The sequence below is a fragment of the Mus caroli genome, unplaced genomic scaffold, assembly GCF_978045245.1.
Source record: "Mus caroli unplaced genomic scaffold, Mus_caroli_1 scaffold_12, whole genome shotgun sequence".
Classification (NCBI taxonomy): Eukaryota; Metazoa; Chordata; class Mammalia; order Rodentia; family Muridae; genus Mus; species Mus caroli.
This window is the reverse complement of record NW_028227267.1, coordinates 55,646,415-55,668,298: the sequence shown is the minus strand read 5'-3', so window position 1 is coordinate 55,668,298 and position 21,884 is coordinate 55,646,415. Positions and strand designations below refer to the sequence as shown.

At 42.9% G+C, this 21,884-nt stretch overlaps 1 protein-coding gene and 1 pseudogene across 9 annotated transcripts in view; both read left to right on the top strand.

The window, feature by feature from the left end:
• Positions 1 to 21,562, top strand: part of Cdadc1 (cytidine and dCMP deaminase domain containing 1) — a 38,516-nt gene extending 16,954 nt beyond the window's left edge. For 4 of the 9 annotated variants that reach the window (XM_029468723.2, XM_029468719.2, XM_085828702.1 and 1 more), the window contains 4 exons: positions 4,989 to 5,158; positions 7,083 to 7,272; positions 11,638 to 11,698; positions 16,254 to 16,895. In XM_029468723.2, coding sequence (XP_029324583.1) covers positions 4,989 to 5,158; positions 7,083 to 7,272; positions 11,638 to 11,698; positions 16,254 to 16,351 — 519 coding nt within the window. In that variant the 3' untranslated portion in view covers positions 16,352 to 16,895. Of the gene's footprint in view, positions 1 to 4,988; positions 5,159 to 7,082; positions 7,273 to 11,637; positions 11,699 to 12,795; positions 14,520 to 16,253; positions 16,896 to 20,042 lie in introns of those variants that run through there. The other 5 variants (XM_029468722.2, XM_029468724.2, XM_029468721.2 and 2 more) reach the window with 4 other exon arrangements.
• Positions 7,282 to 11,599, top strand: LOC147001892 (aldose reductase-related protein 2 pseudogene; annotated as a pseudogene).
• Positions 21,563 to 21,884: the final 322 nt, after the last annotated feature.

Sequence of the window (21,884 nt, the reverse complement as noted above, 5' to 3'; positions counted from 1 at the left end):
GGAACTCAGAAATCCTCCTGCCTCTGACTCCCAAGTGCTGGGATTAAAGGTGTGTGCCACCACTGCCTGGCCCATTTTTTTATTAGATATTTTCTTCATTTACATTTCAAATGCTATCCCCTTTCCTACTTTCCTCTCTGAAAATCCCCTATGCCCTCTCTTCTCCCCCCTCCCCCTGCTCCCCAGCCCACCCACTCCCACTTCCTGGCCCTGGCATTCCCCTATACTGGGGTATATAATCTTTGCAAGACCATCAAGGGCCTCCCCTCCCATTGATGGCTGACTAGGCCATCCTCTGCTACATATGCAGCTAGAGACACGAGCTCTGAGAGTACTAGTTACTTCATATTGTTGTTTCTCCAATAGGGCTGCAGACCCCTTCAGTTCCCTGGGTACCTTCTCTACCTTCTTCATTGAGGGCCCTGTGTTCCGTCCAATAGATGACTGTAGGTATCCACTTTTGTATTTGCCAGGCACGGGCATAGCCTCACAGGAGACAGCTATATCAAGGTCCTGTCAGCAAAATCTTGTTGGCGTATGCAATAGTGTCTGGGTTTGGTGGTTGTTTATGGGGTGGATCCCCGGGTGAGGCAGTCTCTGGATGGTCCTTCCTTCAGTTCAGCTCCGAACTTTGTCCCTGTAACTCCTCTCATGGGCATTTTGTTCCTCCTTCTAAGAAGGAATTAAGTATCCACACTTTGGTCTTCCTTCTTCTTGAGTTTCATGTGTTTTGCAAATTGTACCTTGGGTATTCTAAGTTTCTGGGCTAATACCCACTTATCAGTGAGTGCATATCATGTGTGTTCTTTTGTGATTGGGCTACCTCACTCAGGATGATATCCTCCAGATCCATCCATTTGCCTAAGAATTTCATAAATTCATTGTTTTTAATAGCTAAGTAGTATTCCATTGTATAAATGTATCACATTTTCTGTATCCATTCCTCTGTTGAGGGACATCTGGGTTCTTTCTAGCTTCTGCCTATTATAAATAAGGCTACTGTGAACTTAGTGGAGTATGTGTCCTTATTACAAGCTGGAACATCTTCTGGGTATATGTCCAGGAGAGGTATTGCTGGATCTTCCGGTAGTACTATGTCCAATTTTCTGAGGAACTGCCAGACTGATTTCCAGAGTGGTTGTACCAGCTTGCAATCCCATCAGCAATGGAGGAATGTTCCTCTTTCTTCACATCCTCACTAGCATCTGCTGTCACCTGAATTTTTGATGTTAGCCATTCTGACTGGTGTGAGGTGGAATCTCAGGGTTGTTTTGATTTTCATTTCCCTGATGATTAAAGATGTTGAACATTTTTTCAGGTGCTTCTCAGCCATTTGGTATTCCTCAGTTGAGAATTCTTTGTTTAGCTCTGTCCCCCATTTTTTAATAGGGTTATTTGGTTTTCTGGATTCCAACTTTTTGAGATCTTTATATATATTGGATATTAGTTCCCTATTGGATTTAGGATTGGTAAAGATCTTTTTCCAATCTGTTGGTAGCCTTTTTGTCTTATTGACAGTGTCCTTTGCCTTACAGAAGCTTTGCAATTTTATGAGGTCCCATTTGTGGATCCTTTAAAAAAAAAAAGATTTATGTATATGGGTACACTGTTGATGTCTTTGGACACACCAGAAGAGAGCATCACATCTCATTACAGATGGTTGTGAGCCATGTGGTTGCTGGGAATTGAACTCAGGACCTCTGGAAGAGCAGATGGTGCTCTTAACCACTGAGCCATCTCTCCAGCCCTCATTTGTGGATTCTTGATCTTACAGCACAAGCCATTGCTGTTCTGTTCAAGAATTTTTCCCCTGTGCCCATATCTTCAAGGCTCTTCCCCCACTTTCTCCTCTATAAGTTTCAGTGTCTCTGGTTTTTTGTGGAGTTCCTTGATCTACTTAGACTTGACCTTAGTACAAAGAGATAAGAATGGATCAATTATCATTCTTCTACATGATAACTGCCAGTTGAGCCAGCACCATTTGTTGAAAATGCTGTCTTTTTGTCTACTGGATGGTTTTAGTTCCCTTGTCGAAGATCAAGTGACCATAGGTGTGTGGGTTCATTTCTGGGTCTTCAATTCTATTCCACTGGTGTTCCATTGATCTACCTGTCTGTCACTGTACCAGTATCATGCAGGGTTTTTGTTGTTGTTGTTGTTGTTGTTTTTTTGTTTTGTTTTGTTTTGTTTTGTTTTTATCACAATTGCTTTGTAGTTCAGCTTGAGGTCAGGGATGGTGATTGCACCAGAGATTCTTTTATTGTTGAGAATAGTTTTTGCTATCCTAGGTTTTTTAGTTATTCCAGATGAATTTGCAAATTGCCCTTTCTAACTTAGTGAAGAATTGAGTTGGAATTTTGATGGGGATTGCATTGAATCTGTACATTGCTTTCAGCAAGATAGCCATTTTTACTATATTAATCCTGCCAGTCCATGAGCATTGGAGATCTTTCCATCTTCTGAGATCTTCTTTGATTTCTTTCTTCAGAGACTTGAAGTTCTTATCTTACAGATCTTTCACTTCCTTAGTTAGAGTCACAGAAGGTATTTTATATTATTTGTGACTATTGTGAAGGGTGTTGTTTCCCTCATTTCTTTCTCAGTCTATTTATCCTTTGTGTAGAAAAAGGCCACTGATTTGTTTGAGTTAATTCTAGATCCATCTACTGCACTGAAGTTGGTTTTCAGGCTTAGGAGTTCTCTGGTGGAATTTTAAGGTCACTTATATATACTACCATATCATCTGCACATAATGATATTTTGACTTCTTCCTTTCCAGTTTGTATCCCCTTGATCTCCTTTTGTTGTCTAATTCCTCTGGCTAGGACTTCAAGTACTATATTGAATTGGTAGGGAGAAAGTGGGCAGCCTTGTCTAGTCCCTGATTTTAGTGGGATTGCTTCAAGTTTCTCTCCATTTAGTTTGATGTTGGCTACTGGTTTCCTGTATATTGCTTTTATTATGTTTAGGCCTTGAATTCCTGATCTTTCCAAGACTTTTATCATGAAGGGGTGTTGGGTTTTGTTAAATGCTTTCTCAGCATCTGACGAGATGATCATGTGGTTTTTTGTCTTTGAGTTTGTTTATATAGTGGATTACATTGATGGATTTCTGTATATTAAACCATCCCTGCATCCCTGGGATGAAGCCTACTTGGTCATGACGGATGATCATTTTTGATGTGTTCTTGGATTCGGTTTGCGAGAATTTTATTGAGTATTTTTGCATCGATGTTCATAAGGGAAATTGGATGAGGTTCTCTTTTTTTTGTTGAGTCTTTGTGTGGTTTAGCCGAGTAATTGTGGCTTCATAGAATGAATTGGGTAGAGTACCTTCTGTTTCTATTTTGTGGAATAGTTTCCTTCAACAAATTTTAAGATTTGTCTAGTTAGCAAGCCTTTATTGGACACTTGTGAGTTGTTTGGACACTGCCACAGTGAGCACTGAGCAGTTTAAATTTTTTTAATTACATTTTTTTGGGAGAGAGAGGGGGGGTTATTTCATCTTAAGCTTAAGTTTCAGGTTATATCCTGTCACTGAGGGAAGTCAGGGCAGGAACCTTGGGGGTGCTGCAGTACAAACCATGAAGGAATGGCACCTAGCTTGCTTTCTGCCTCATGTTCATCTAGTTATCTAATCTGACCCATTATCACTGGCCTATGGATACACTGTCCACCGTGGGCCTCAGCTTTCTCCATCAATTAGCAGTCAAGAAATGTCCCACAGACATGTGCACAGAGCAGTTTGATAGAGGCAGCTCTTCAGTTGAGGTTCTCATGCCAGGTGGCTCTCTAGTTGTACAAGTCAACTGTGCCGTCCAAGCAGCACACTGGGCTCCCTTTAACAGCACTGAGCTCTATAGTGCTTTGTCGTCTGTGCTCACCTCACCTAAAGGCTGATTTGTGTCGTAGAGTTATATACTCTACTATAAATTACATTTTGTGTTATACATGTGTCCACTTACTATTCAGGTTTATATATAAATCCATCTCCCTGTGAGGTTGAGGTTGTTTAAGTGGATACTCAACCAGCCTTTCAGCATAGCATTGCCATGTGCACTGCTCTGTGGAGTATTATAGCCATTTACCTCTTGTATACAAAAGCTGTGTGGGAAAGATGTGCAGAAAGAGCTGTGCAAGCTTCAATGCAGCTATGTTCCTGACTAACTCTGTGACCTTGAACGGTTTCTCTTTCTTGACCTTGGTTTTCTTATGAGTGAAATAGGGACAATGATATTATTTTCCAGGTAGTTTCAGGATAAGCAAATGAGGCAGTGCTGGCATTATTGTTCAGTTGTAGAGTGCTGGCTTTGCATTTTTGAGGCCCCAAGTTTGATCTCTAGTGAGTACTTGCATGCCTATGCATGCACATACAAAAACTTTAAACAAAAAGTGAGTTGGCTGTGATGTTTGACATTTGGCAAGTAGCCGAGAAGCAGTTATTGATGTGATATTTTACAGCTTTTGTTGATTCAGATAATCCTGGTTCTTATTAAGCTTTGTTGTTGCTACCACTTGTATACTTACTGAGATCTGTAGCATATTATAAATAATTATATAGACACTTGCTTGGAGAGAACTGCGTGGATCAAGTAAAAAGGTTTATAACTTAAAGACAATGATGTTAACTGCTAACATCAAAGGCAACCTTGAGGTCCTATCTGAGGAAGGTGGCCATAAAATGATCAGATGCTCTGTTTGTGTTTTAACTTTTAAGTTTCATTTATTTCCTTGTGCTAGGGGATCTATGTGTGTCAAGATGCACACCATGTTCTTCCTCTACCGTGCTGATTCCCAGGATCAAACCCAGCTCGCCAGGCTTGGTGGCACATGCCTTTAAAAGCACATCCATTTCTCCAGTTCAGACCTTGTATTTCTCTATGGCTCCATTTGTTACAAAAATGGAGAAAGAGAGCCTTCTTTACATGAAGTATGAGGGAAAGTTTTTTCAGAATGCTGAGACTCACTGTGCTTCTGCTGGCCCCACAGAGAAGCTGCGATGGGACTGGAGCCATGTACTTCATAGGATGCGGGTACAATGCGTTTCCCGTGGGCTCTGAGTATGCTGACTTCCCGCACATGGATGACAAGCATAAGGACAGAGAAATACGGAAGTTCAGATACATCATACATGCGGAGCAGAACGCTTTGACATTTAGGTAAGAGCTGTTTTTAGCCTCTGTCCTTTAAAAGACCACAGAGGATAGTTGAGGCTAGTTCTCTGTTGTTATCTGCTTTCCTTTAAAACCCTAAGAGAGACTTTCAGAAATAGCATCTCGATAAAGCATGGTCCTGCTCCTAGACTGGAGCCTATGTATGGGCACAGAGTCCCCAGCTCTTTCCATTTCTTCAGAAATTCTTTCCTTTTATTCTCCAGTATGAATCTATTTGATGCTTGTCCTTAGGGACTTGCCCGGCTATTTCTATTTTTGGATGTTAGTATCCCCTTTGTTTTCTAAATGTAGAGAACATCTGTTCTGTTTAGGAAACACGCCCTTGGTTAGGGTTACTATTGCTGTGACGAAGCATCACGGCCAGAATCAAGTTGAAGAGGAAAGGGTTATTTGGCCTAGACTTCTACAGTGCAGCCCATCACTGAAAGAAGTCAGGACAGAAACTCAGTCAGGGCGACAACTTAGAGGCAGGAGTTGATGCAGAGGCCATACAGGAGTGCTGTTGACTGGCTTGTTCTCCATGGCTTGCTCAGCCTGCTTAAAGAACCCAGAACCACAGTTCAGGGATGGTACCACCCACAAGTGGGCCCTCCCCCATCAATCACTAATTAAGACAATGTCTTATAGGCTTGCCTACAGCCTGAACTTATAGAGGCATTTCCTCAACCGAGGTTCTTCCTCTCCAGTGACTCTAGTTTGTGTCAAGTTGACGTAAAGCTAGCTAGCACAGGTACAGATGTTTTTATGAACTAAAGTGTTTTAAAGAGCCTCTATTTGAGAGGACCAGACAAGATGTCTGCTTGAGACAGTGTCTTCTGTATATATCAGGGAAGCTGCACCCAGGAAGTATCAACTATATTGCTTCCTAAATGAGACCTGAACAGTTATACTGCCAACTGTTGTGTCAGTGAGGATGGGGAAATTCTCATATGGCTTTACCCCTAGAAGAGCAAAAGACAGTTAATAGCCATGAAGAGAAGGAAAGTCAGTCTTCTTCAGGGATGAGGTCCTGATGGGGTAATGATGATCCAAGAGCTCAGCCTTAACCTTATGTGAGCAGCTCTGAATGGTCTCAGCAGGTTGTGTTTATGAAGATATGTGCACACACACTCGCACACACACGATTAAAATGAAAGAATAAGAGATGGTGACTTTAGGAGTAGGAGGGAGATGGGAGGAATTGGAGAGAGGAGTCGGGAGGAGACTGAGTAACTACAGAACTCCTGTCTGAGATTCTCTAAAGAAAGGTGTAAAGTGCTCTATCAGAGATTGCCATCCCTGCAGCCACACCAGAGCCTCTTTAGTCCAGGCTACCACAGCATGCACCAAGAATATTATCTGCTCTGTCTCCATTATCTTCAGTGAAGGTGTTCTGCACAAGGGTTTGAATATGTCATATCCAATTTTTTAAAAAAGTTATGACTGGGGAAGGTTAGGGGAACTGTAGCTCAGAACTGGATGTTACTATATATTCATTAAGGAAGCATCTAACAATGTATATCCAAGTTAAAGCTCAGCCTTTTGACTGCTGTGGTGACTTAAGGATTAATCAGATAGTTATTTGGCTTTTGGGAACTGAACTCTGTTGTCTGTAGTCATATGAAGTACATATGCGGAAAGGACTGCTCATGTGTTATACTTCTTTCTCCCCCCATGCCCTGCTCTCAGATACTGTCTAGTACGATGTCAATCATTCCAAAGGCTTACTGACAGTCAGTGACTGTCAGTTAGGATTGTCAGATTTTCGCATACTTTGAACATCGCTAATTTAGCAAGAATATTACTTGATTATTATTTGTAATACTGCAAATTTGTTTTACAAAACCTCAACTTTAAAGTTTAAGAATTTTTCTAAAAACATACTTGGTCTTTCATAACAGCTTTTGTAATATTTTATAACTTTTTATAGATGTCAAGATATAAAACCAGAAGAACGCAGCATGATTTTTGTGACAAAATGCCCTTGTGATGAATGTGTGCCTTTAATTAAAGGTGCAGGCATAAAGCAGATCTATGCTGGTGATGTAGATGTTGGAAAAAAGAAAGCAGACATCTCTTACATGAAGTTTGGGGAGCTTGAGGGTGTTCGCAAATTCACAGTAAGTACATGTACTTTTCCTAACGTGTACTTCCTGTTTGCCAAACCTGCCGGACATTGTGAAGTAGTGATTTCACTCTTAGGACTGTGAGTGAGCCATTATCATTATTATTTACCGAAGTATACATTTTCAGCAAAGGATCCCTGCCCTGCACCTGCACCTGCACCTACACCTGCATCTTACAGAGTTGTGCATCGGCCTTTGATGTCTCCATCCCCTCCCATGGCTCACCATCTCTCCGGCCTTGGAGTGTTGGGCAGAAGTGCAGTTGTAGTAGTCACACCTCACAAACACATTTTCTCAGGAGGGAGATCAGAAAAAAGATCAGCTCATACTTATGGTTTTTTTAAAAGGATAGATAGAAGTGGTTCACGGAAAACTCAGAATTTTTAACATACTTCTTTCTGCTTGGGCTTTTAAAAAGTATTTTACTTTGGAATATTCTCGAGCATGCAGAAAAGTTATAAGAATTCTGCAATTTTTTTCCCAGAGATTGTTAGCATGGTATCAAATTACTCTCTGTTTCTACAATGCCATGACCCAGCTAGAGCCACAGGATCAAGAAATAAAGTGAGATTCTGCTGCAGTGAATCCACGGCTCCCACAAGGGCTCCTGCTTATCCCAGTCATGCTCTGTGGAAAGCCACCTTGTCCAGAGTCACAGGCTCCCTTTTGTGTCACCCAGGGGCCTAAACCTAGCACCTAATGCCCCATCAGTAGACTAGAATGTGCAGTGAGTAGGATCGTTTATAAAGAACTGTTTGAAATGTCAGCCTTGGGCTCCTACTTAATCAGTTTGAGCATCGGGAATCAAAGCACACATGTACTGCATACACATGGATATGTTGTTATTAAAGCAGAATGTGCTCGCTGTAGAAGACTAGGAACACTTCAAGCTGCATTATTCTGTAACTTATATATAACATGATCAACATGTCACTGTATTTTCTGTGTTGTTAAAAGTTCCAAAAATTGCTTTTAATAATCAAACACATTCCAACCTGAACACCTAGCTTATATAATTATTTCCTTTGTTATATAACTATATTATTTCCATTTTTGTAGTTGTAAAAAGTCTTTCTATAAATATTTTGAGATGAAAGTTTAAAGTTACTGATTTTTACTGTTTTGCTCAAAGTAATAGATTTCGGTGGTTTGGTATATTTCAAACATCCCTGTTTTGATAATTTCTTATGTAACTCCCCACCTACTCTTTATAAATCCCTCCTCCCTTCCCCCTCTCTCTGTGTGTTATACACATGCATACATGTATAAGCTCACCAATGAATGTCCAAATCTAGGTCGGAGGTTGATGTCAGTACTCTGTATTACTCTCCATCTCTCTCTGAGTCTGGAGCTCACCCTTTCCAGCTAGACTGGCTAGCTGGGAACCTCCACAACCCACATCTCTCTCCACCCCCAACTCCAGGGTTACAGGCTCCCCACTGTGCCTGGCATTTCTGTGGGTGCAGTTATCTGAACTCAGGTCTTCATGCTTATGTGGCCAGCACTTTCCCCACTGAGCCATCTTCTCACTGTCTTGTCTCTCTTGGGACTAACCTCAGCCATCCTATTTTTATAAGTGACCCAGGTCTGAGTCACATGTTTATTCTTTATTGCTCAGACCTTCTTTAGCTAGTATGAAACTCAGTAGATGGGCTAGGGATGGCTCAATGGGAAAGAGTGCTTGCTGTACAAATATGCAGGCCTAAGTGTGGATCTCTGGAATTAACATAAAATACAGGCATGACCATGTGTGCCTATAACTGCAGAGCTGGGCAAGGAATAAACCAAGACAGGAGGATTGCCAAGGATTGCTGGCTACCAGCCTGGCTGAAAGACTAGGAACTTCCAGTTCAGCGAGAGACTGTCTCGAGGCAATGAGGTGAAGAGCAGTAGAAGAGGATGTTTGTCATCTCCTCTGGCCACTACAGGGCACACACACACACACACACACACACACACACAATCACCACCACCACCAACAACAACAAAAACAACAACAACAACAACGACTCAACACAGACATCTGCTCGCTCAAAAAGATTTTTGCAACAACCATGGCACCTTCATGAAGCTCATTAACAAAGCTAAGATAGCCACTGTGAGCTTGGACATCTAGAAGTCTCCTCCATACCAAGTCAAGAAGGCCATGAAAGTGGCCACATTGACTGCATATGCTTATTATAACAAGAATAAAGAAGAAGCCAAGCCATCCGAGGTCATACCAAGAAGAAGTGAGGTGATCTTTTCATTGTCAGCAAGTTGTGGTCTACCTGCATTGAGAAAACTGCAGAAGAAGCCTTTCAGAAGACCCACTGGGTCTGAAACTGAACTGTTTGCACCTCTGTTTTACTCAGTGGCCACAGGAACTTAAGCCTAGAAAGAAGTTATTCTCACAAAAATCATTAAGTCAGTATTATCACCATTAAATTAGCCTTCTTGGATGCATAGGAGGTCAGGAAAGAACTGGTGGATAAAGAGTTGGTGAAAGCCCTGGCCATCTCCAGCTTCGACAATTTCCAGATTGAAAGGTTCCTGAACTGAACCAAACCAATGGCCATGCAGGCTGACTGCCCTGTACCTCAGCCTGGACAGTGCAATCTACTGCTGACACTCCAAGATCATCAGCATCACATCCCATAGCCCTGGGTTCTGTAGACAGGCCTTGGACCAAGCCAGAGGACCATTAAGTACTAGAGGATCACAAGATTAAAGAGACCACTACAAAACATAAGAAAACCTCAGCCCAGGTTCTGATTTGGTTTCATATCCAGGGGAATGTGGTAGTGATTCCCAAGCCTGGGACACCAGCACACACTCTTGGGAACTTTAACTTCCAGTTGAGTGATGGGGAGATAGCCACCATCCTTAGCTCCAATAGGAGCCAGAGGGCCTGCCTGCTACCTGAGACAGTCCATACAGGAGAATGTCCCTACAGCACAGAGATCATCTGAAGAGACTGCCTGGTGGATTCCCTCTTTGCTAACAGGCACCACATCCCTCACGCCTCTCTCATCCTTAGTCAGTCCTGTGTGACATCATGCTGTGGCAAACTTGCTGTAGGACAAAATCCAGGTGATGCTGTATTAAATTCTCATGCTGAGGGGGCTGGTGAGATGACTCAGTGGTTAAGAGCACTGCTCTTCTAAAGGTCCTGAATTCAAATCCCAGCAACCACCTTCCGGTTGATGCCAGTTCCAGGCCACCTTGGGCACCCAGGAGCTTGGTCACACCAGGATCTTAGAGTCTCAGAGGAAGTTTAACTGCCAAGAACTCTGACACACCCAGAATCTCAGGATCACGGGATTCTAGAATCACAGGATCACAGAGAAAGCTGGACTCTGAGGAGTTCTGACTCAACCAGGATTACAGGAAGGACAGGCTCCAATCAGATATATTGAGGGCAGTGAGCACTTGAGATAATCAGATGGCTGGAGGCAAGTGTAAGAACAGAAGTAACAGAAACCAAGGTTACTTGGCATCACCAGAACCAAACTCTCCCACCATAGCAAGTCCTGGATAAACCATCACACCAGAAAAGCAAGATATGGATCTGAAGTCACTTCTCATGATGATGATAATGATGATGATGGTGGAGGACTGACTATAAGAAGGAAATAAATAACTCCCTTAGAGAAATACAGGAGAACACATCCAAACAGGTGAAAGAATTGAACAAAACCATCCAGGATCTAAAAATGGAAGTAGAAACAATAAAGAAATCAAATACCAACAACCACATGGAGGCTCACAACCATTTGTAATGGAATCCTATGCCCTCTTCTGGAGTGCCTGAAGACAGCTACAGTGTACACACATAATAAATAAATGCTGAGCCATGGGGAGCCTGTGCAGGGAAGTGTGACTCATAGGCATTGCCTGTACTCATATGATCAGACCAAATGTTTGTCAAACACCAGGAACTCAGCCAGCACTGGGGATATAAACATAAGGTGATAAAAATAACAATAGTAACAAATGTTAAAAACAAAATTAAAAAAACACCTCAGAGGGTCCTGGAGGTAGATAGTTCCTGGTTTGTTATGGGCATGCAGAATCTTATCCGGTCTCTGTCTTATGTCACTGTGACCTGGGGGAAGTTACTACAGTTCTTTAGTTCTTGCGTTTATCACCTATAAAATGAGTACAAAGGACTGTTAGAGCCCCTTCTCTGAGGGTTTTGATTCTGATTCTAGATTCAGGTGATCTGATTGATCTGATTGAGGGTCATTCAAGGTCAGTGCTTCAGTAGGCATGTACACGTGGACTTTTAAAAGCTATTTTGATAATGAAAAGCAAGGTACTGATGTGCTGTTTATTAACTCATTTTAAACATAAATAAAATATCTGTACCTCCTACAGTGGCAGTTGAATCCGTCTGAAGCTTATAGTCTTGACCCAAATGAGCCTGAAAGGAGAGAAAGTAAGTATTTCTAAGCATTCTGTTGAGGTGGTGATGCTAAGGAGTGGCAGATAGTGAGTTCTTTTTTTTTTTTTTTTTTTTTTTTTTTTTGGTTTTTCGAGACAGGGTTTTTCTGTATAGCCCTGGCTGTCCTGGAACTCACTTTGTAGACCAGGCTGGCCTCGAACTCAGAAATCCGCCTGCCTCTGCCTCCCGAGTGCTGGGATTAAAGGCGTGCGCCACCACGCCCGGCTCAGATAGTGAGTTCTTAAGATCCGATGATGAGCCTACGTGTGGGTAAATGCAGGGTTGTCTTTTCTAAAGATTAAATTCACTTATCCAACTTGTCATACATGTGTGTTACATGAGAAGCCGTGTGAAGTGCTGCTTGCCAATTACTCCAGTAATGTAACTATGACTGCATGCAGGTTGAATCTATGAATTGCATTTGTTTGAACGGCGAGCAACAGCATTCTCCTACATTCATGCAAAAGCTTCTTGGGAGTGAGAGAGGGGAGCTGTGAAGATTTAGCACAGATTGTGAGGACCAAGCAGTGAGGTCATCTGTGTTGTTCTAGAGTAAAGACACAGTGGCCCAGGTTGCTGGGAAAATGGAAAGATCCTGTTTACGTTAATACCTTAGTGAAGCAAAACTTACAAGTGAGTCACTAGTCTTCACGCTTATTATTTGCATATTAAGTAAAACCATATTGAATATAATATATCATGAGAGTTTTTACAATTCTGTAAGTAAAGATCATTGAACATGATGCTATGCAGATTTGTTTTAAAATAGTAGCTTGATTGTGATTGTCTGGGTTCTAAGTAACTGGAGTCTCCTGTATATTTTCTTAAAGCAGCAGTGACTTGGTAATCTTTAAAAACCCAGAAATACAAAGGTTTCTATGAAAACATGAATGTCTTATTTATCATTTACAGTCTGGAAAAATACATAACAACTACATTTTCCTTTTAAATTTGTATTAAGAAATTAAGGAAATAAAAGATGTGACCCTGATCAAAGGTGTTTGAGGGCCAATGCGAGTGTCCTGCAGTTAGGGAGAGAGTGTACTATGCTAACTGTAGAAAGACACATTCCTTTGTCTGTTGAAATTAAGAGCATCTGTCCATCAAAAGATCCCACTAAGAGGATGCAAAGGCAAGCCACGGAACAGAAGACACGTGCCACTTAAGATCAACCAAGGGCGTGTGTCCGGGATCTCAGGAGGAGGAAGACATGCCTGCGGGTGAATGGAGAGTGAAGGCGAGGACAAGGAAGGCGGCGGGGGTGTCAGGCAGTGTCTCAGCCACCCAGTCAAGTGTGCGCTTCTTGGTGACAGTTTGTTAAGCCTAGCTTATGTTTTGATGCATTTTTTAAACAAGAATTTTATATCAATAAATAATATGGTTATCTCCTTTTCAATTATGGAACAGCTTCATAGTGTATAATTTACTTACTGTGAAGAGCTCACTGGCCTCTGTACATTGAGAGCTGTGTGCCCTCCAGCACAGTGTAAGGTCAGCATGTCTCATTACAGTATAAAGAGACATGCTGCTCATTGTACTCACCCGTCCTTCCCACCCAGCCCACGTCAGCACAGCAGCTCTATGGATTTCTCTCCCCTGGCCATCATACACAGGACGCAGATACTGTGTGGGTCCCTTTTAAATTTCACATATGTTTAAAATACCAAAACAAACAAACAAACAAACAAACAAAAACCAGGAGAATCGGAGAAATGGAAGTCAAACTTCAGCTCTTTTGCTACTCGGAGGCTTGACTCCTGGCCATATCCAGCTGTCTGGCTGTCAGCGAGGAATGGAGACGTGTTACCTCATGCAATCTCAGTGACAGAGACAGGGACACACAGACGGGAGGTGGTACTGAGTGACTGTCCCAAGTATCCTATGCTGTAAAAACAGAGCCCAGATAAGGCACTCTTTTTAAATAGACACAAAACTTTTAAGACGATAAAGACAATGTTCAGAGACCCATATTCCCCTCAACAAATAGAGGTAAGAGGAATGTGTTGCTAGAATCTGGCTTGCAAAGTAAGCAAACACTAAAGTCAGAGGTGCCCCAGGACAGCTGTTCATGCTGCCGCAAACCAGCCTGGGGTCAGCTACTCAAGCCCGGAGGGTGGGGGGATCTGCTGAAAGGTGGTGAACTAAGGCTGAGGCTGCCCTGAGGCTTCCAGGCTCCTCCTCAGGTTCCAGTGGCCCCTCAGTGGAAGCAAATGAAGACTTCTCAAAGAAGGTCGCTCATTAGCTTAGACCCACAGGGTGTAGGATGTGACTTCGTAACTGAGAAACGAACAAGCATGGAGGGCACTTGTCATGAGTGGAGTGGGCAGCAGCAAGCTAGCACACGGTTAGCCAGTGGTTCTGCATCAGAACTACCAAATAGGATAGAATGTAATTGCAAGTGCCACTGAGGTGAGGCCACGGGTGGTGGCATATGCATCTAATCTCAGCTCCAGGGAAGCGGAGGCAGGAGGAATATGATTTGGGGGACAGTGCAGGCAAAAATGTGAACAAACTATTATGTAAAAGGATCAGGAAATTTTGAAAATGAAATTTGGAGAAATGATTAATACAGTTGTTAAACAGTAGGCAAGGTAAGCCACCGTTTGATAATAGGCATAGGCTGGCATCCAAGGGAGACAGCTAACCAATGGACTACCTAAGGCAGACTGCTGGCAAATGGGTTGTTTGCGAAGAACATGATGACAAGCTCTTACCTCACTAATAATTGAGACCTAACCCTAAGAATTAATGATTAGAGGAAAAGATAATTTAAAAGGTGAGAGGGGTGTAGAAAATTCTAGGTATTTTTATGACTTGAAGTAATATATATATCATATATATATAATATATATATGATATATATATATAAACATATGTATATAATGTATAACACACATACACATAAATATAGTTTAGGACATAGAAAAATGCTGATTATAAAAGAAAAGAGTTGACAAGTTGATACTGTTCGACACCAAGAGATATTGTAAAGAAAGTTTAGGAAAGGCCAGAGAGTCCCTAGGGGTGAAGCCATTCCGGAGCAACAGACTCTCAGATTGACAACAGGGAGAGATCCGATGGGAACTGAGTTGACCCAGCAGCTCCTTCCCAGCAGCAGCAGCAGAGATAGCAATGTCCAGGGATACCATGAGCAGACTCACCGGCATCTTCAGAGACCACGGCCACCGGGGTCAGTGCCAACTGAGCAGGAGACGGGTATTCAGAGTGCCTGTGTGCGGTGTGCAGGGCTGGAACTTTGAATCACAGTGTCTAGATTAGACACTGTAAAAAACTCCACTTGGTATATCCCATGGCCCAGCAAGTCAGCTTGCAGTGCTGAGCTCTGGAGAAGCTTGTATCATACTGAAGTGACAGTTCAATATAACGCTATTCTTCAGAACAAAAGCTGGAAACGACATGAAGGTTTCTCTTAACAGATGAGAGTTTTAAAGAAATATGTAGTATTCCTACCATGGGGACCTACTATGAAGTGAAATAAATGATGTGGCTACATTCCTCAACATGGCTGAATCAGATAGTGTTGAATGAAGACCATAAACTGCAGAGCCGCACTGTAGACTATTAGGAGGAAGTCAACCAAGCAGTGCATTGTTCCACATGTGCAATAAAATGACCTAAGAAGCAGTGACATGATAAACAAGACAGGTCCTGAGTAGGCTGGGAAGGGCAGCCTGTGGGGATGGTGGGGATTCAGTTGTTTGGGGCAGCACGTTCTTCTTTTGGCCCCATACAAAGTTCCTGCAGATTTAACCGAGACAACTCTTTGGGGACAGTAGATTCTTAAATGTTTGTTTCTTTGTTTTATTATTTGGCTAAGTTGTAAATAGATTTTGAGTGTTTCAAATATAGCACACAAGTCAGGCAGAGCTTTCAAGTCCCCTTGGAAGATGATTATGGCAGTTTTATATGAAGAAGCTGGAAGTAGAGGGTGGGAGGGAACTTGCAGGTGGCAGGTATGTTTGCTGGTAGATTCACAGATGTCTGGTTATATCAAACTCATTGGGTTTTACACTGTTAATAGCCTATAAGCATGTGTAGCTTATGGCACTTATAAAGCCATTAGAAACCAAAAGCTAAAAAGGGCTTGAAGCCAGACCCTTCCCCTGACACGTCTCTTCTGAGAATGCCAGCTTCTTATCTTGGGAACCTGTAAACAGGCTATTCTCCCTGCTCCAGGCAGTTTGTACCTCTCTCAGGAGGATACACAGGTGTATGTTGTCTCTTCCAGATAAATAATGACTCCTGCATAGCCCCATCCCAAGAAAGTTATGTTATTTGCTATACATTGCTAAGTGAATCCTGTTTATCAAGGGTTATCAGATACTGTACTATCCATGAGTTGTCTAGAGTAGATACAGATGGAATACATTTTAAAGTGTGGGTTGAGACGGGTGAGAGGTTGAAGGTTTAGATACACTATATGTTCCTTTGCCATAAGCATGGTTTGTCCTCCCAGCCTGAGGGGCTGGACCAAGTCCCTGTGGGCTCTGTGTGTGCTTCCTGACATGAAGTTATTCTTGCATGCTAGACGGTGTATTGAGGCGCAGGTCTGCAAAGGAGGAACAGCGCAGCAGCAAGAGGCCACGTCTGGAAACCCGCTCTGCAGGTCGGGCTACACTGCAGTAACCCACATGCTTTCTTACACAACTGAGAAGCTCGTACGGGGCTGAACTGTAACTAGCCACAGAGTGATGTTACCTCTGACCTTTTTATTTCAGATGTGTTGCTCAGCATACAGTATATGACCTCCAATATACTAAATGGAGTAGCAATAGTTTGAGACCAGTGTAAGAACAGTACCTACTGCTATTTATCCAGAGGTGATACAGCCAGTTTGGGAAGGGATCGTTCACAGGAGGCGATCTTCCTTTGATGGGTAGTTATTTTGGATTGCAAGGATGACAATCAATAAACTGCTCCAGGGAATACGATGACCTGGCCATCTTTTAAGACTCTGTGTATAAATAACCAGAAGGCTGCATTACACTCAGTCCTTCTACCAGCCAGGACTTGCTGATTGACTTAAAGTTGCTGTGCCCATTCTTCATTTTACATGAGTTGTGTAAGTGGCCTGCAGATTTAGTTCAGTGGAGTAGTGTGTGCAAGCATGTGCAAGGCCCTGAGTTCCCTCCTAAGCACCACAAAACAAATAAAATGTTAATTTCACCTACATGTGTTGTTGTTGTTGTTGTAGTTGTAGGGTGTTTCTCTGTAGCCCAGTCTCACTTCACAAATCACCATGTAGTCCAGATTGGTCTCAAGCTCACGGGTGGCCGTCCTGCCATGCTCAATCTAGGAGAGCTGGGTTCAGAGCCACCCACTGCCATGCCCAGCCTCTCCTAAGATTTTTGCTGTGTACATTCACAGTAGCATGTTGGACCACGGTGCAGTTATGTCACTGGTTTGTGTAGCCACAGGAAAAGAATACAATTCTGAGGCAGTTCTGCTGTTTGGTGTCACTGACTCACTAATGGCAAGTCTCAAATTTGATCATGGTTTGAGACTGGGAGGATAGCTCAGGCAGTAAAGTACTTGCCTTTCAAGCAAGAGGACCCAAGTTCAATCCCACAGAAACCATTTAAAAAACAAACAAACCTAGACATGGTGATGCACACTTGTACCCCCAGCACTTGGAGAAGTAGGTGGTTCTCTTGGGCTTGCAGGCTGCCCAGCCTAGCCTACTTGGTGAGTTCTAGACCAGTGAGATACCCTGTCTCAGAAAATCAGGTGGCTGGCACCTGAGAAACAACAGCTTAAGTTTGTCCATGTGTGCGTGCACACATACCCCTGCATACACTACATACAAACGTTGATCATGGTGTGAATGAGGAAGAACCATTGGAGTTTTAGAATTCTTCATCTGTACACCACCTCCTGTATACCTTCCTGTCCATGTCTTTTGGCTTTGACTTTGAAAAGAAGGCCTTTAAAGAACGTTTTTAAATCTCAGAAATACTCAGCCTTTAAAATAGACATATCCTGAGTGTGTGACTAAAGAGCGGGTCTCTGATTCTTGTGCCTTCTCTTGGGGCTCTTCTGTTTGCCTTATCTACCTTTGGTGAGATGGTTTTGTTTTAATATATCTTATTTTGTTTTAAGAAAACTATTATCTGAAAAGGAAAAAAAAAGGCACCAAAATTATGCCAGAAATGTTAAAACAAAGGTACCACCTTCATTCTGAGTTTGATAAACAAGACAAGCTTCTAATTCAGAAGTCCTGTGTCAGGCACCTCCCCTGGCCAGGAATCCAGGGGAATCAACATAATTCAAATGAGGAAATCTCACTGTGGCTACTCTTGGCAATGAGGCTGCTGATTCAAAGGTAAAAGAAGTTTTTTTGTTTTTTGTTTTATTTTTTAACTCATAAGCAAAATGTCCAAATTTTACACACAGAAATATGTGGCCCTTTGCCAACAGGATCCATGGGACTCTTACTGGGAAAAAGCATTTGGACTCTTAAAGGTGTAAATGTCTGTCCAAGGGTTATTGATTGACATTCCCTGGTGTGGTGGCATGGTAAGTAAAGCCCTCCCTCCATCTGCTGGCTAACAAACTATTGCACAACTGCTTTTATTGTTTTATACGAATCCTAACTCCACACCACACTGATACTGGCGGCAGTACAATATTTTAATTATTAATCATGGACCTGAATACATGATATGGATAAAAGAGTCAGTTCCAGAGTTTATTGGATACCCATGCTGATATGTCAGTCATTACCTTGAAACACGGGCCTACTAGCTGGGCCAAGGCGGAAAATCCAACTCAGTTCTTTGATATAGGGACTGTGTCAGAGATGACAGAGCAAAACCAATTGGCTGTTTTAGTATTTGATATTTGATACAGCCACAAATTTTTGAGGACAAGTTTGAATCCAGCAGTGGGAAACCGCTCACAGTAGATGACAGGGAAGACCCTTTTTGATGGTGGCCATTGATATAGAAAGGTCAAGATCCATTCCTCTCTTAGCACAAATGCATCAACTTATTTGGGTGGAGCAATGGCTTCTCCTCAAGGAAAAACTGTCTGCCCTACAAAATCAATACCATAGTATGCATACTGAGCCATTACTAGCTCTTGAAATGCCCGTGTATTTGTTGTAAGAACAAAGTTATTTAACCTAAAAAAAATAATTTAACTATCTGATTCTGATGTCTAGAATGGTGCCTCGCACAGCATAGATACTCAAGTTCTTCTTCTTTTTTTTTTTTTTTTTGGTTTTTCAAGACAGGGTTTCTCTGTGTAGCCCTGGCTGTCCTGGCACTCACTCTGTAGACCAGGCTGACCTCGAACTCAGAAATCCGCCTGCCTCTGCCTCCCAAGTGCTGGGATTAAAGGTGTGCGTCACCACACCCGGCTCAAGTTATTCTTTTAATTTTATGTGTGTGTGTGTATTGGGTGTTTTCCATGTGTGTATATATGTATGTATATATGTAAGTATGTATGTATATATGTAAGTATGTATGTATGTATGTGCTAGGAGTTCAGAAGATTGGATGCCCTAGACTTAGAGTTATGAATGGTTGTGTGCCACCCCATGGATTCTGGGAACCCAACCCTAGTCCTCGGTAGGAGCAACAAGTATTCTTAATTCTGAACTGCTTCTCCAGCCCCCTTGATCTTTTTTTTTTTTAGATTTACATTCTTAGAGTCCATCCTAGAACCCAGGGCTAGCAAGCCAAGTTGTTAAGGATGCCCAAGAGGATGCTGGTGACCCTTAAGTCTGAGAGCCCAAATTATGGGTAAAGCTGTAAGAACGGAGGTGGCAGATGTCAGTGGCAGGGTCGGGGTGTGGGGTGGGAAGGCCCTTATAGACTTGGAGGTGCTGAGCTGAGTCCCACAGGAGAGCTCAGAGATTACTAGGCCAAATTGGGGGATGGGAGGAGCTGAGTGAAAGTAATGACCTCTGTGAATGGGGACAGAGGATGACTGGCTGGCACTGCAGGGACTGGAGAGCTGTGCCCAGAGACCATCTGGGTTTGCAGAAGCCGAGTGTTGACTCAGTCTGCAAGGTCCCAGGCCAGAGGCCTCCTCTGTTGCCGGAGAGATCAGTGTGTGCTGGACAAAAAACACTGTGTCCTGAGATGAGGACCATCTTAGAAGGCTCACCAGGAGCATGCAGAGCAGCCGCCTGAGCACCCCACGCCCATCAGCCAAGCAGGCAGGGTTTCTGAGTTGTGTGGGATTACTACTGGAACTTTTGGGTTTTTTGATGGTGGCCTTTCTGTGTTTTCCTCCCTCAGTTTACCGAGCTTAAAAATGTGTTATTCACTCATAAGGTTTCTTCTTTATGCCCTGAATGGTTCTACTTTAGGATCAGCCACAACCGCTTGTCTTTGACACACTTTGGGGCCCTTTCCATGAAACACTGGCTCTTAGGATCCCTGGTACTGGAGGTGAGTGACTGGATAAAGGCACTTGCCACCAAGCCTGACAACCTGAGCTCAATCCCCAGAACCCACCGGAAGGAAGGACGGATGAACGGATGGAAGGACGGACGGACACAGAGGCAGGGGAAGAATTTATCAAGAGATTCTTGGTACCAGCAGTACCAACCACATGCACTGAGTTGAGTGAATTGTTTTACAAGAGGAAAAGACAATGCACTTGGTCTAACCTGGGGTCTGGGTGACTCAGGGCTGGTGACAGGGGAGGTGGAATGGACCAGGGGTTTGCAGTTTTCTGGTTTCTCTGTGGCCCAGCAGATCCCTTGTTGAGCGCCTGGCTACTGTTGAAGCAGGTGTAGTCCTGGCTTGAGTCAGGAAGACCATAAAGGGGACACTGCATGGTGGCTCTCTTCTGCCCCATCACCCCTGGAACTCTATCTGCTGCAGGTATCATGACATTTATTTACTGAAATTCAAGCACCCAAGTGCTGGGCCCCTATGGTGAGTGCCCAGCTTGACAAGTAATGGAGTCTAATCGAAAAAGAGAGAAAAAACAAAACAAAACAGAAATCTTGATGAACTAAATGGAGTTGGGAAAGTGTGATTTGCTTATTGCAGACTGAACTGAAAGCAGCCTTGATTTTCCAAGGAGGCCAGTATGCATTCCCTCCAACACGTCTGTGCAGAGCTCTGTCATGCAAACTGCCCTCTGAATCGAGCCCTTGTTGGTGTCCTCCAGCCTCACTGCTGATTTCCCTTTGCTTTTATAACACAAGGAAACCAACCTGGACCATGGTGTTTTAGTGCTTGCCACTGCTGGTATTTGAGGCTGTGTCATGGGGACTGTCTGAAGTTCTGGGGCTGATCCCACGCCCATCCCAGGATACAGCTGCAGCAAATGCAAGACCGACTGTGAATATCAGCACGTGTTACCATGTGGAATCTTAATTATATATAATTTACTGCTTTCAGAGCTGACTTTGAAAGCCACTGACATAAAAAACTTTTAAGTATTTGACTCAAAAAAAAAAAAAAAGTTAGATCCAAAGATCATCTCATGTGACCACGGCTCTAGAGCTCTTCTAGAATTCCTTAACATTTGAGGATAATGATTTCCATCATATGATGTTGAGAGGGGTTTTTGTGAATCAGGTTTGATGTGGAGTAGCAAGAACAACTAAAAGAAGCAGTGATCAGCTGAGCTGCCCAGAGAGGTGTAGACTGGTTCCGATGCTTGGAAGAGACTTAGAGCTACCTACAAGGCATTTTCTCCACCCTGTCAAGCTACCTGAGGTTGTACAGTGTACTCCAGGCTTCCAGCTTTCATTAGCCATCACCCATGCCGGGGTGGGCATTGGTGAGTGAGGCAGATGTCTTTGAGTCACTTCTGCTCCTATAAGCAATGCTTCCCCCATATTCCTGTAAACAACCTAATAAATTTGTTGATTCACCAAGTTGGTGGTATCTGTCCTTTGTTGTCAGTTCTGGAGTGAGTAAATGTTATGCATATCTCCCTAGGAATAGTGTCTCACAACCACCTCCCTTGAGACAGGGTCTCTAATTGGCTGAAGCTCATAAATTAGGCTAGGCTGGCTAGCCTTAGGGATCCTTCTGTGTCTGCCATGCCAGTGCTGAGACTATTGGCATGCACTATTATGCCTGGTATCTTTACATGGGTTCTGATCTTTACCAACTGAGCCAAGGGTTTTCTAAAGTCAGGCATGTTTTATTAAAGAGTAAAGTTCTGATGGCACTGGCCCATTGCATTC